General features: G+C 40.5%; 1 protein-coding gene across 1 annotated transcript in view; it reads right to left on the bottom strand.

Annotated features, from left to right (window-relative positions):
- The window catches only part of CSGALNACT2 (chondroitin sulfate N-acetylgalactosaminyltransferase 2), a 32,914-nt gene that overhangs the window by 13,061 nt on the left and 4,851 nt on the right, over nt 1–15,002 (bottom strand). Inside the window, exon 2 of the mRNA XM_054071979.1 lies at nt 1,825–3,063. Within this exon, the coding sequence (XP_053927954.1) occupies nt 1,825–2,488 (664 nt within the window). The 5' untranslated portion in view covers nt 2,489–3,063. The remainder of the gene's footprint in view (nt 1–1,824; nt 3,064–15,002) is intronic.

Genomic DNA, 15,002 nt, shown 5'->3' with positions numbered 1-15,002 from the left:
AGAGCCCAGTCACAGGACTGCAGGGCAAGGGACCTGCAGGTACCACTACCAGCTAGTTTGATTTCTCACCTCTAAGTTTGAAATAGAATAAATAAAAAATGTGTTACTACTCGGAAACAGCCTTCTTTATTGCCCCAGTGTCTAAATTAGCCAGCAGCATTTGCTACAAACCACAGTATACCCACATAATGCACAACTTCTGTCTGAAAAAAGACACCGATACATGCCTCCATGGCTACTTGCTAACACACCCATACGAGCTACAGAGTAAATATACTTTTCTTTTTCCATAGTGCCTGTAGCCTGATGCTTGAAGAGACTGCCTTTACAGCAAAAGGAAATCAGTTTGATTTCCAAAACCAATTATCAATATATTGGATGTGAAGAGGCAGAGGTATGAGGTATGAGGTATAGTTCTAAGGTCCTAAACCTGCTGTCTGTCTTGGAGGTCTGTGGTCACTAAAGGCAGTACACACTAAAAAAAATAAACAGCTAATTCAGTAATGGTAAAGAAAACCCCACTAGAGTATCACTAGTATCTAAAACAGCAAAGGAAAGGCAGCTGCACATTTAATGTAAAAAGAAAACAAAAGACTGCAAGAATAACTACCTCCAGACCACGTAATACGGTTTCAAGTGAAAACTGTACTAGGAGCCTAACACTGCGTCGGCTGTTATGCCAACACAATTGAATGCGTTCTGTTCCCTGCCCCACCTACTGGAACGAAAAAGAATACTTGCATTAAACTTTAAATACAGCAGCTGTTAAAAGCCAACACTTCTTGCACTAGAGACAAATTACATCATCATAGACTGAAAGAACGAATTATTTCAAGGCCAACAGTACCTTTCTCCAGTATGTGTTTGCTTAATAGTGCAGACATCAGTACTGCTGAGAATCAGAATCCCTTTTACAGTAATGCTTTTATAACATGGTCCAACTTGGGGTTTTTTATAGCAGCATGACTGTATTTAATACTGTAAATACAAAGAAGAGGCACCAAGGCAGGCTTTGATAATATTTAGCTCTCCATCAGCATTACACAGTACTTTGAGAGCCAACTCGTACAGGAACTACCACTGATGCACCTTTTAAGGGTGTCACTATGTTGAAAGCAGAACAGTTATATTTGCTTTTATACTAATAAGTGTTCTGTAATTAAACTTAAAAATACTGAGAGAGAACTGAAGACGCAACAAGATGCTCAACATCGCATAGTTTAGCGGACCCCATAAGTGGTGTACATATCATGAAGGGTCTGTTCAGCACACTGAGTTCTTCAGCCAACACAACCAGAACACATTAGCGTACCAACGCTCTCCCTCCAGTCTAAGTATGCGAACTCAGAGAGTGAAAGGCTTGAACATTAACTAAACGTGGCATAGAGACAAGTGAAGATAAACCCCTGTGGCTTCATACTGAATTGCTTAAATACACTGGAACACGAGAGATTAATCAATTTCTCCCACTGCCACCAGTTTCACTGAAGTCTTTCAGTTATTCAGTACCATAAGCAGTTGTATCACACGGACTTCAGCTACAATCAGTTATGAATGCCTCCACATTTTAAGTGGATACAGCTTCCCCCATGCACTTCTTGTGGTGAGCCCTTCTTCTGAAACAGATTTCTTGATCCCTAATCAAAACACAACAGAACAAAGCAGTAATAGTCTCATCATTAGAAATAAAGCTTCTTACTATGTAATTCTTGTTCAAGACTACATTCTAGTAGGCAAAACCTCTGAAAATACAAACATTAATATACCATTAAATGCCTGCTGTGACATTCTGTTAACAGGCTGGAAAGCATGTAATAAACATACCTTCTATGAAATCATTTTCACTATACAGCTGCCTTTCTCCTACTCCATCATCTTCATCTTGTCCATCTTCTTCATCTGGATTATTGATAACTTCCAGGCCAGCCTCAATAACTTCCACCAATTCATCTCGTTTATCCTTTCTAACGGGTTTCTCTTCTGGATGACGAGTAAGCCCCATCTCCAACTGGAATACTTTCACGGATGTAAAGCTTTCAAAAGGAATGACACCATATTCACTGGGCAGTTTGGCCCCCACGCTCACCTCAGCTTTGTCAATCTGGGAATGAAGGAACTCCAGGAGATCATTGGATGCTTGTTCTTTGGTGCCCTGGTAGTTCATACCATTGACCTTGGGGCTCTTTTTTTCCTGCAGGGATTTCAATTTATCACTCATTTCCTGAAGCTCTTGCTTTAACTGGGCAATCTGACGTTTCAGACTGGTAGCTCTGTTTTGATAATGCTCTTCTTGTTCCTGCAAGAGAGCTTGATAGTATTCTTTACCCATGTTTTCACTTACAACACCAGGCAGAGGTGCATTACCATCTGTTTGCGGAGCACACTCAAGCAAATACATGAGCAAGACTAAACTGAACAGTAAAGCAAGGCCCACTAATAGCCAACGAGTCCTGGCTTGAATTACTAAACCTCTTCTGGGCATTCTCATATTATTTCTGCTTCCAATCCAAAAAGATGACTTGTCTGCTCATGCCTTCCAGGTAACATCACTCCAGTTTGGATCTTTGTAAAAGAATGACAGTAATCATTACTACAAGTTTTGATCAAGTAGCCAATGAGCAGTTTTCAGCCTTTGCCTTAATCGGGTGTCATTGCAGAGACATAAATCTGAAGTTCCTATGTCATCCATAACCATCAACGGTAAGTTTGGTTGATGCCATACAATTTGTTCAGTATTTCCTATGCTAAACAAAAAACCCTGCAGAGGGAGCTGAAGATGGAAGATGCCAGCAAGGAGTCATATTTACATTTCCTATTTCAACCTAGTTGAAGGATTTTAGCCTATTTAGCTCTGTAAGGAAATTCTGCAAAAGTAATTTTATAAACTTTGAATTGACAGCAATTTTTATCTTCCCACTATGTGTAAGTGAGAGTGGTCTACAGTTTAGTAACAGTAATTTTCATTGGCTAGTCGGGCTTTTCCTCTGGTATTTGAGGATTTTATTCCACTTCCCCTCCTTTCCTTGGAATCTGTGGTTTAAGTCAGCAAAAGGAAGACAGAACCTAAAATTAAAAGAAAGGTGCATATTAAAACTACAAAGCAGCCAGTCATTTGGAAAACACTTGAACAAAGTTGTAACACATGGATGCAAAGAAGTGTTGAGGGAAAGGGCGGGAAAAGGAGAAAAAGAAAATATTCTTTCCACTGCATTACCCACCCATGATTCCCCTTGACAGTGTCTGGAAAGTAACAGTATGGACAATCTAATTAAATACATTTTTATCAGTGAGGGTTATAGTGTCATCAAGTTTTGGGGTTTTTAACTCCTCCATCCCTTCTTGGGTTTTTTTGTTTTCATTTTCCTCTGTGAGAGGAAAAAAACCACCACCAAAGCCCATGACCTTCCAACTCCACTAAACTAAAAAATACCAAGAACTATTTTGAAGCAACAGCAGCAGCTTGCATTTTCAATCGCTTTTACTCTAAGTAAACATCTTCTGGGGAATAATCATTCACTCATGACTCAAGTACTGAAGATTTAAATAGCAAAGTTCACAGAGGAATTTCAGAATAGGTCAAATTCAAATTCAAGCCCCCATCCCCAACTGATGAAAGGAAACTTCAGACTATCCATTCACAAACATGTCCCCCTTTTGATTTGGGTAGGCTAGTGTGAAGAGGCTTTGACCATCTGTATAGGTCACCCTTTTACAGCACTCCCCAAAACAGCGCAGAACAAAAGACCACAATTATGCGAGGGGGGGGGAATATAAAAAATCCTACTGAGCCATAATAGTCAGTGAAACTGTTTACGTGCCTCTTCGATGACAAACAAAGAGCTAAGAAGCAAGCCTCCCGTATTTTAGTCTACTTTCAAACATCAATAAAATACTTCTGTTTAAAACTTGGTTGTAGAAAATACGGGAAGTTCATTAACACTTTTTCCAGGGATTTATGAGCTACACATCCACTTTGAGTGTATGGTGTAATTATTGGTCAGGGAAAAGTTCCGGGACTTCACATTTAGTTTCGGTTTGTTTGCGAGATTAGAGAATAGTTGCCCATTCAAATATGCCTTATAATATGGGATAGGCATGTTTTTAACCAACACCACCAGCAACCACAAATTCTATCTTCCTTGCAAATAATTCACACAATATGTTCCATGTATTTACAAACACCTCACAACCCTTCTCCCTGCAAATCCTTGCAACATTTATCCCTTCCCATTCAACATCCAGCATCAAGATATTGCTTTCGTGAGAACCAGGCACCACATCATTGCATCATGATATCCATCAGCCTCATTTGTGAGAAAGCTCCAATAACAAGGCCTGAAAGATTCAGTAATTTATTCATACCATCAACATCAATATCTGCAACAGCTGAGCCTCTGTTTGCTTGCAGGTCACGCAAATTGAGTTTTGCCAGAGCTGCACACCTTAAAGTCATCCAGCCAAAGTCTACAGGACTGCCTGAACCAGTTATTCATATTTCTAGTGCTATGACACTGCTCATGAATAAATTTGATCCACTATGTAGAAGTTCTTAATGCACCAGCTGAAAGCCAATAGTTACCTGAAACTGAAGCTTTCTGAACTCATGTAAAGCCACTGAACACTTTGGTACAAAACAAGTAACAGCTTTATCAACTCAATTCTAGATTACATCCTTTAAGTCCAAATAAGAAAGAAGTTAGTCACTCCTCACTGCACAAACACAACATTATATAAATGCAAGTTCAATGCCTATACAGAGTGATCAACACCAGATGTATCCTCAGACTATTGACCAGGATCCAGATGTGGTGAATCAAGGAGACAGAAGAAAAAGCAGTCTACAGCATAAAAACAGTTCACAGAAATGATGTAATACCATTTGAAGCTTTCTTTAGTACAAAGTTGCCTATGTGACTTTTTTCACATTTCTTCTTAAAGTCTTGTCCTGTTAGACCACACACACGAGGTGAAGCCACAATAAATAACTAAGAACCATATGTCTCTTCAAACCCAGTAAAATGCTAGACTGTACTAAAGCCGGTCCACACTGAAGCTGGCCTGTCTTCCATCAGTCAAGACATACTGACAAATGATCAAACTACCCGAAAATATTAACAAATTCAGTCCCAACTATTTTTCACTGCACAGCCTTATCAATGCTGTGAAGAACAGCATTTCTGCATTGCTGTACACACAAACAGCTACCATATCACTACAGAAATCAGCTTTTCTAATTATGAAGAGATGCTTTTGGTACTGGGGACAGGGCAGGAAACAAGGCTGTCTTACAGCTCAGCAGGACACAAAAAAGAGATCTTTGTACTTCTCCTTTACCTTCCTCCTCACTTTTAAAGGATAATTAAACATGATGAAAGCAGGAGCTGTTTCTTGTTAAAACTGTCTTAAGAGATTATTTGGGTTACCATGGTACAAGTTGATAATGGACAGTGCAGGCAGTTGCATACCACACCCAAGCCTGGTTCATCACTGAAACTCACAACCTCCTAGTGTCACCGGCTTTAAACAATCATTAACTGTTGTTATGCAAAGAAGCTGAGCCACCAGTCTAGTAGGCCTTTATTCAATTCCCACTCTACCAATAAATTGCCCTGTGTTCAACTTTGATGAGTCACTCTGTAGGTCTCACTGATGTCTCAGAAGTAAGTGACAACAGATTTCCTCATGTGGCATCAAGACAACACAATGTACCAGACTAAGATTCCCCCAGAGAACAGGAGGGTGCAATGAAGGGAACAGCTCTGTTCTCAGATTCACTGTTTGTCTTGCATTACCAATGCAAGAACAAAAGATGATGAACAACCACAGATTTCCAAGGCTTCCCACTGGCCCTTCACCTGTTTACACCAGAGAGCCCTTCTGAGGAGCTCTGCCCCCAAGGGTGCTTCTCCAAGAGAAACAGTAAGCCCCCATTCTGAAGCAATGAAAACTACGTTTGGTGGGCTGTAGAGAGCTCACTAGCTCTTTTCCTTCTAGGTTCTAATTATTCCCTCCTCAGTTCAATCACTTTTCTAGTGAGCTAGTGACAATTTTATTAATGACAGCCCTTACACAAAGACAGGCCTTGCCCATTTATCTTTGACAGTTTTCATGTGAGGCCATAAATAAAAGGCATTTTCCCCACTACAGCTTCCCTATTGCCTTTAAAGGCAAGGAATGTTTGTGCAACCAGTAATGTTAAACATTACAATTTTCAATTGCACAGAGAGCTGAAGGAGTAAGTTAGTTTGCTAAAGCAGTGGGGACTGAGCAAGCGCAGACATCCTTTTTTTCCCCTCCACTATTCTTTCTGCCAAGAAGTCATCATAAAGGAGTCAGACACAGATTTCACCTTGCATCCTTCAAGGAGTGAGTGAAGCCAGCAAGAATCTTAATTCTCACCCCTTGAGAAAAGCAGGGTTTACAAGTCCTCTATTTCACTATCCTCCCTATTCAGAAAAGCACTAGTTTTGCATATTTACAACCCAAATTTGATATGAATTAGGCCTGGCAGAGCACTATTTTAGGCATTCTAGGAACTACTCTAAGGATGGAGAAGTTGACTGTAAGAGAAAGCAGTCTGTGAAACCCCAGAATTAGCAAAAGCACACAGGAACCCAAGAATCACAAAAGGAAAATTAATTTAGTATCATATGGTACATTCTGAAGTTTATGAAAAAGAACAATAAGATTACCTGGAAATAAGGAATTACATAGGAGTCCCTGAGATCAGCATTTCAGTGTTTAAAGATTAAGCTCCAAATCTTAATTGTGCATGCTGATATTTCACTTTATTTCAGTTCTTTGAAACAAGTCTATTTGCAATATTGCCCCTGTGATCTCCAAAGAACAAGACATCTGAGACTCATTCAATGCTTATAAAGATCTGCAAGTTTTCCAGAAGCAACTGGTTGTTATTCTTTCTGCATTTCCAGGGCTTTATGTATATTCAACTATGGAAATGTTTCTGTTCCTTACAAAAGAGCTCATTGATTCTCTAAGCACAAGGGAGTAGACCAGCATGCTAATTGAAAACACTTGTAAATTTGTTTTTATTATTAGCATTCTGTTTTGGTTCCTGTTGCAAAGGATGAGTACCCCTTTCTAAAAAGGGGAAACATTCACACTTAAAGCAGTGAGCTAATTCAGTGCACACATGCTTCACGCCACCCTGTATGGACATTCCTCATTGTAGCATGTTCTGCTTTAACCATGTCCTTGTTATTCAGCATGCCCTAGATGGTCATAGTTCAGCTGCTTATGAAATTCCAGCTGATTTTCATAGTTATTTTATTGTTCATAATTTCACCCAGATGCCTCAGACATTCACTGTCTCAACCTCCCTCCACACACAGACTTCCCTCCTTGGCAGCTTATACAATGAAAACCTGAGGTCTGATACCATCCCTTGAATATTCTGCCTTATTCTGAAGAAGAGTGTCACTGAAAACAGTGACACTCTGCTTAGGCAGTCCACAAGGGTATAGCCTCAGAAAAGACAAAAAAAATAATTTATTCAGGGCTTCATTATACAGTTCTAGTCAATCATGTACAAAGTCTTGATTTTTCTGCCGTTGAGAAGGTTAATATATGGGGAAAAACAAACACTAGAAATATCCATGAGAAGAGTTATGGGCCATAGTTCTCACTTTCCACAGAAAACTAGTCTTTAAGCAAGTGTCTCACCCTCACCAGACTAACTGTAAATGACAGAATCACAGAATCGCTTGGGCTGGAAGGGGCCTTAAAGCCCATCCAGTTCCAACTCCCCTGCCATGGGCAGGGACACCCTCCACCGGATCAGGTTGCTCCAAGCCTCAACTAACCTGAACTTTAACACTTCCAGGAATAGGGCAACCATGATTCCTCTGAGCAACCTGTGCCAGTGTCTCACCACCCTCACAGGAAAACATTTCTTCCTAAGATCTCATCTAAATCTCCCCTCTTTCAGCTGAAAACTGTTCCCCTTCATCCTACCCCTGCACTCCCTGATCAGGAGCTCCCCCCAACTCCCAGCTTTCCTGTAGCCCCTTTAAGTACTGGGAGGCTGCTATAAGGTCTCTCTGGAGTCTTTTCTTCAGGCTGAAGAGAAGATGGTTTCATCACAATTCCACCATCTAATCTGCTTTCAGCTATAGCTCTGCCTCCCAAGCACACAGACACACACTGCTGGATGGGAGAAAATGTGAAAGCCACTATCAATTTATGGAAAGATCTACATTAGACAAAGCCAGCAAAAACATGAAAATAATCTCAAAATACTTCAAGACCTTACCAGTTTCATAATAGAAGAAGAAGAATTTGGAAGTTGTACTTCTACACATCGCAACCACTTGTAAATCAAAGACATCGGGCACGAGCAGCAGCTTATTTTCATGTTTTTGAAGCATGGAGCATAATATTCTGTCTCAATCCATCACAACATGCAGGTTTAGTTTGGAAGCACAGAACCTCAGCTCTGCTACTCACATTATCTGACACTAAAGAGTTTTTCTTCCAGCTACCTCTTATGATCTTCAAAATTTCCTCGTGTCCTTCTCCGTACCTTCCCAGTATTCCTATCACCTTGTCATGCTCACATGGGCAACACTGTGGGACCAAATCTGTAAGAGCACCCAGCAGCACTCCTCAACAGGACAGAGCAGTTTCTGCATAAAGTTAATTCCTCCAGACATTGCAGTTCTAATCCAGAAGTCCAACAGTTAAAAGCTCCAAACCAACAAGACATCTGCCTTGGGAACCTAAGTGACTAAATCAGTTCTCCATCAGATCTAACTCAACCTCAAAATCTGTGATCCTTATAAGCTTATCAGCTCCACTTGGTTGATAAATATGAAAAACGGTTGCTTTTGTCTCATGTCCATCAGTCATGCGGCAGACTCCAAGCAGTATCAGATCTCCAGTCACCTACACTGCTGAAGCCAGCCTTACCCGGCTGCTTATCTCCTAAAAAACTGCTGAGCTATCAGTTTAGCACTGCTCCTATTCACTCACCGGTTTGAGGCTTTTTGTCTCCCTCCGCTTTCTTTATTATAAACTCCCAGTGGTAAACAGTGCCAAAGCCAGAGCCCCACGGGAAGGCAATGACAACTGCACACTGATCACTGAGCATCTTCGCTCATTTTTAATTAAAGACATAGAAAAAACCCCACATCACACAGTCAACACAAGAACTACTGTATACTTCATGAACAGCCTGCAATGAATTATCAAGTGCTGGAGTGTATCTGCAATAGGTAACATCAGACATTTGTTTAGTTTCTAAGTGGGAAGGAAAAACATTCACGCATTTGGCACAAGGATCATAGCAGTTCTCGTAGTACACCAGGGAGTTGTAGTTCAGACATGGGAACTTGTAGAAAAAAGTTATTTCAGTGATGGGTGACAACAATCACAGGAATTATTAATATTCCCTATGCAAATGGTTTATTTTACAACAGCAACATTGTGTTGTTGCCAGCAGAAATGCTGTGCTCCAAAATAAAATTAATACCAACTCTCCACAATTTTCCACTGTGACAGACTCCAGTACACAGGGAAGATACACCGGGTTTCTCATCTCCCTTGTTTCAAGCAATAGATCAGCTCACACTCAACACTAAAGACATCATCAATAAGATATTCTGGCTTTTTCCAGGATCCAACCCTGTTTATTAATTCTCTCTTTTCAAGAGATGGAACTGAAGGGGCACACTTAATACTAACCTTCTTTAAAAGAAAACATAGAATACAGTTTCACTTTAATAGTGGAGTTCAAACTCTGTAAGATCAAGTCTACCTAGGCTTTATCTATGAAGAACAATCACAGAGGTCTTGCTCTTTACAGCCTTCCCAAACCTTCTCTTACAACTGCTGTTTCAGTTTCAACAAGGTCACTGGTGTGTGTGTACAACAGCAAGAAAGATCATCAGGGCTGTGCAAAGGACCCATTCTGCCCCTGCACCATCCACCCCTTCCCCAGCCTGCATACGTAACCAAGAGGCAAATCAGCGTGCCAAGCTTACAGAACAGGAAATAACATGGGTTTTATAAGTCTTCGTTTTCAGTGCTACTGCTAACAGAGCAGAAAGCAAGCAGAAGGTGACAATCTAGAAATGGTGATGTTTTTGCCACAACAGTCCCTGGAAAAACCAACCATGCTTAAATGAAGGAAACAGTAACTGTACTGAAGTGCAGTTATTACATCATTGATCGTGAAATAACAAGTTGAAAAAAAAAGGCTTTTTGCTGAAACAGTTTTATCTCCCTTAAGTTAGAGAAGCAATCAAGTTATCCTATGTCCTGGCACTGTTGTTCCTATGCAAAACCAAATCCATTACATAGTTAAGCGGACAAATGAAAGAACAACGTTATTCACATTATTTACTTTATAGCTAACCCAAAGTAAGCAATGAGCTTATGAGCAGGAGTCCTGCTTTGGCTTCAGTGAAGGCAGAGCAAGCCCATTTGTCTGGAAACTGCTGAACTGAAATTAGAACTTGAAACCAAACCAGCTACACCTTAACCGTGCCAGTCACTATTATCCTATTTCAGATACGGCCAGGAAATAAAAGGCAACTCATAGTCGCATTACTGTTTTTATGAAGAGAAACATCTGCTTGGCAAAAAAGCAGCTGGGTAAAATGTCCCAGGTAAGAGCAGCTTAAGTAGTTCTGTCTGTTTGTTTCAAAATTCTTATTAAAGAGCTATCCTGAACGACTCACTACCTTCGGCTTCCATAAGCTAAACAACTTTTCTATTTTACACATATTTTCCTATAGTTTGTACTTCTCAGCTTGTGGGTTTCTGTGCTGCTGTAGGCATTATTCCTCTTTTTTAGTTTGGAAAAAAACCCACAAACTCGGAACTCAGAGAAGCAAACTTTCCCCTTAAGTAATTAAAGGAACAGCAGTATTATATATGACTACATTTATTTTGCCTGCCCTATAGGTTGTTAAATTTCAACCTAGCAATGGGAACAAAAGTACAAGTTCTTACCTTAGTACAATTATCGAGGAACCCCTTTCTACTGGTGTTCCTAACATCTCAAACAATAAGTCATTTTGTACACGAGCACTAGACAAGAATCTGACCTACTTTCTCATGTGCTTTACTGTAACCTTATTAATAACACACTCTGCATGAGGGACTGTATTAATTATATGGGCTACTAACATGGCACCAAAGTGGATTCCCAGTCCAGGGCAGAGCATCCCAGCAACGTTTCCCACTGAATGGCAGGACTCAGGTCTGTTCACTAGCAGAACCTCCAAACAGCACAACTAATGCTCCACAGTCGATCAAGGGAAAACGACAGCTGCATTTCTGTGGAGGATAGCTTGAATGAAACTAAATCGCAGTTCTTACAGCAACGCTAACTTATCTTCAACGATGCATAGCAGCCTATATTACAGTAAATGCAGCAAAACCTTTATACTCCTTTCTGTAAAACACAGCAACAGCTACAGCAAAAAGCAGAAATAAAGCTTAAGATGCCCAGTAGTCTTCAAAATAGTAATGCTGTAGGAGGGTTTGGGGTTTTTTTTTTTCTGTGCAAGAAAACACTCTGGTTTTTGCATGACAGAAAAACCAGATACAGCTTAAGTGCATCACCTTACAGTGAATGAGGAAAGGTAAAATAACTCTCCAGACACGCAAGGTGTCTAAATACACTTTAAAAGGTCCCAGCTAAATATGCTCCCCATACAGGATAAACATGCTCCAGCAAATGCAACAGAACACTAAATGGTAATTAACGATCCTAAGTTTTCACTGATGCCACTTTCTATTGAAAGAAACAAACACTGAGAATGACTGAAATTGCCAACTGTGGGAACGGCAGCAGGCAAAAACAAAGCTGAGAACGATGGGATATTCTTGGAATTCCCTCACCTAAGCGTACCATATCTAGCTACATTCTCAGAATCAAGTCATCTTCAGTTTCCTGGCATCTCTTACTTATCTGGTTCTCTACGTATGGTAACAGTGTAGTTACTGTACCTTGAGCATAGTAAAAATATATATTCCAATACACGTAAACTGTCAAGTTATTTTTAAAAGACAACTGTTAACCAACTTCACACACAGAGCCAAGTAGAACATTCCCCACTTGGGCATTAAGGAGAGGTCGCAAATTGAGTTTCGTTACACTTGTAAAGCAAATCTGAAATGCTCTAGAGCAAACCATAGCCCCTTTGAAGCTCTCAAAGATACCTAATGGGTGGTTATAATATACAGATTTCTTTTTTTACCCCATCAAAAGAAAAGATGAAGAAGGACAGTTCTTAGCCAGGGTGTGCTTTCTAACGGTTGCAGAGCGAATTTGCCAGCATTTTAAAAAGCAGTTAGAGACTTGATTCTGTGGAACAGCTGGATTTCTTCATTTTCTGTAATCTTTCTATGTTAAAAGCTACACTATTTTCAACGAGGTAGAAATTCAGGTTATGAGAAAGCTGTAGCAGTTGAAGTGAAAACAGTTGAAGTGAATTCTCAAGGGCACCTGAATCTTCCTTTAAAAGACTTTCAGACTTCTATTAATAACAGTCTTAGAAGCAGAAGGTATAGAGACAATTGATTTAAATGTCATTAGAAAGTTTCACTGGACAGCTATGTACTAAGTACTTAAAAGGGGCCTTCCAGTACTTAAAGGGGGCCTACAGGAAAGCCTGGGAGGGGTTCTTTATCATGGAGTGCAGGGACAGGACAAGGGGGGACGGTTTTAAGCTGAAAGAGGGAAGATTTAGACGAGATATGAAGGAGAAGTATTTTACTGTGAGGGTGGTGAGGCAATGGCAAAGGTTGTCCAGAGGTCATGGATGCCCCAGCCCTAGAGGTGTTCAAGCCAGGTTGGATGGGCCTTTGACCAACCTGATCCAATGGAAGATGTCCCTGCCCATGGCAGGAGGGTTGGAACTGGATGATCTTTAAAGTCCCTACCAGCTCAAATCATTCCAAGATTCTAAGTAGGACTGTGACAACATTCTCATTAAAGTGACAATTTATTGCCAAATTTTATGAGGGATACCCTGGATCATGTAATATTTGCAGAGCTATAATACTCCTGAAGTGACCACTGGACGGCGTTTTTGTGCATTTTTTCCAACTGGTAGTATGGCTTGAGTGTTTTAAAACATCTAAAACCAGTTCAAGATATACTTTGATACAGAAATCCTGAGAAAAATGCTGCCTTGAAATATCAATCACCCTAAAGTTTTTTCAGCTAGGTCAAGTTCACATGAGCCATTTCAAACTGGGCTCATTTTGCTGTGCCTCAGTCCATGAATCTAAGATTGAAAGAGCAACAGAGCCTACAATAAAAATCAGCATAGTGGTTCAGGTTCTGCTTTCAGCACAACAAATCAGCCATGAATATGTCATCAGAAGTGAAAGCTGTGTGCCAGACAATTGAGAAACATCTGGTGTGTTCGAGAAACATAGCTAGATGCATTTATGTCACCTGTAATTTTTCAATTTGACATTGTAACGAAGTATTAACTTATTCTTAAAGGACTAGCAGTCACGGGCTTCACTGAACACCAAGAAGCTAGCAGCTTGTCAGAACTATCTATCTTGATGTTTTGGGGGGGGGGGGGGTTCTTCAGTCGTCTTGCATTGAAAAAGACACCAACATGAAAAATAGAAACACCAAACTCTCAGCCCTTCGCATTACTCTGCTCCATCTCTCTGGCTTGTTTTTCAAGTCCTGAAACCAGTCTTGGAGGCCACTGGGGCTGTCTTTCGTCCTCTTTACTCCAGGAAGAGATGATCGTGATTTGGAGGGGAGGAAAGCCAGAAGTTTCGAAAACCTCTGCTGAGTTTTTCGCAAATTCCTTGTGCCATTTTTCTGAAGTGCTCATATTCCACCATTTTAGTTTCACCTCCCAGCAGGGGCACATTGGTTGTTACCACAGACACTTGTCACAAACCACGGAAAAGTGCTGCATTTGACACATGGTCATACTGGCAGCAACTTCTGTTATGCTATTTTAACATTGGTTTGAAGTTCTATTACTTTCTCTTCTTGCCCCTTCAACTTAAATCCCTATTACACTTCCACCTCTCTATCTAACTGGTTAAAACTCTAATAGAGACTCAGGACCTTACACAACTAAGGAGCAACTCTGCAAGGTTAAATGCAAACAAAAAAAAAAAATCAAAATCACTGGATTATGTCTGAAATCTGAAAAAAAAGAAAACCAACAAAACCAAACCCAACACAGCTTAAAGAAACATGCTTAAAACTTAATAGCAGAATTTAATACAGCGTTTTGGATGTTAAAACTCAGTCCTGTTCCAAACACAGAGCACTGGGGCAGACTCTGCCTGGCACAGACATCTTACTAGAGCACTGCTTCCAGACTGTACTGGGAAGAGGCAGGCACACCAGTTCTGCCAGCCTCTGTCCAGTGGGCACCAACCACACCAGACACTCATCCTCCCACTTTGCAAACTGTACATCTCCAGAAGACTTCTATCCATACCAGAAGCTCCCAGATCCTATGAAAGATGGATTATACTGCTATCCCTCAGCAGCCTTAATTTCCACTCTTCTAGAGCCATGCAAGTCATCTGCTGTCCCTGGGGCTGCAAACAGCATCAACAATGCTGACAAACGCCATATAATTTTTGACACCACTGCTTGGGGAAACCTTTAAGAGATAGGAGGAGTACTACCACAAATCATCTGAAAGCTATCACCCAAAACACTCATCCAGGACGGATTTTATTTCATAGAAACTAATGACTTAGCCCTCCATATAATTCCAGAGACTCAAAACTGTGCTGAAGACTGGCATTTTATAGATCACCTAAAAAGGCCAGACCAGATGATCCTTTAGGTCCCTTTCAACTTGGCATTCTTTGATTCTGTGATTCTGTAGTTTCAGAGCGTGCCTCAACACACAAGCTCATTTACTTCATTTCTTCTGCTTTAATACATTTCCACTGCTTTAATACATTTCCACTGCACCAGTGTTATCAATGAGATTTGGTTGCTTCCTGTGCATCACCCTTCAACACCTGCCCTT

Source organism: Cuculus canorus, chromosome 7, assembly GCF_017976375.1.
Source record: "Cuculus canorus isolate bCucCan1 chromosome 7, bCucCan1.pri, whole genome shotgun sequence".
NCBI lineage: Eukaryota > Metazoa > Chordata > Aves > Cuculiformes > Cuculidae > Cuculus > Cuculus canorus.
Note: the sequence above shows the minus strand (reverse complement) of the source record. Positions and strands in the feature narration are given on the sequence as shown.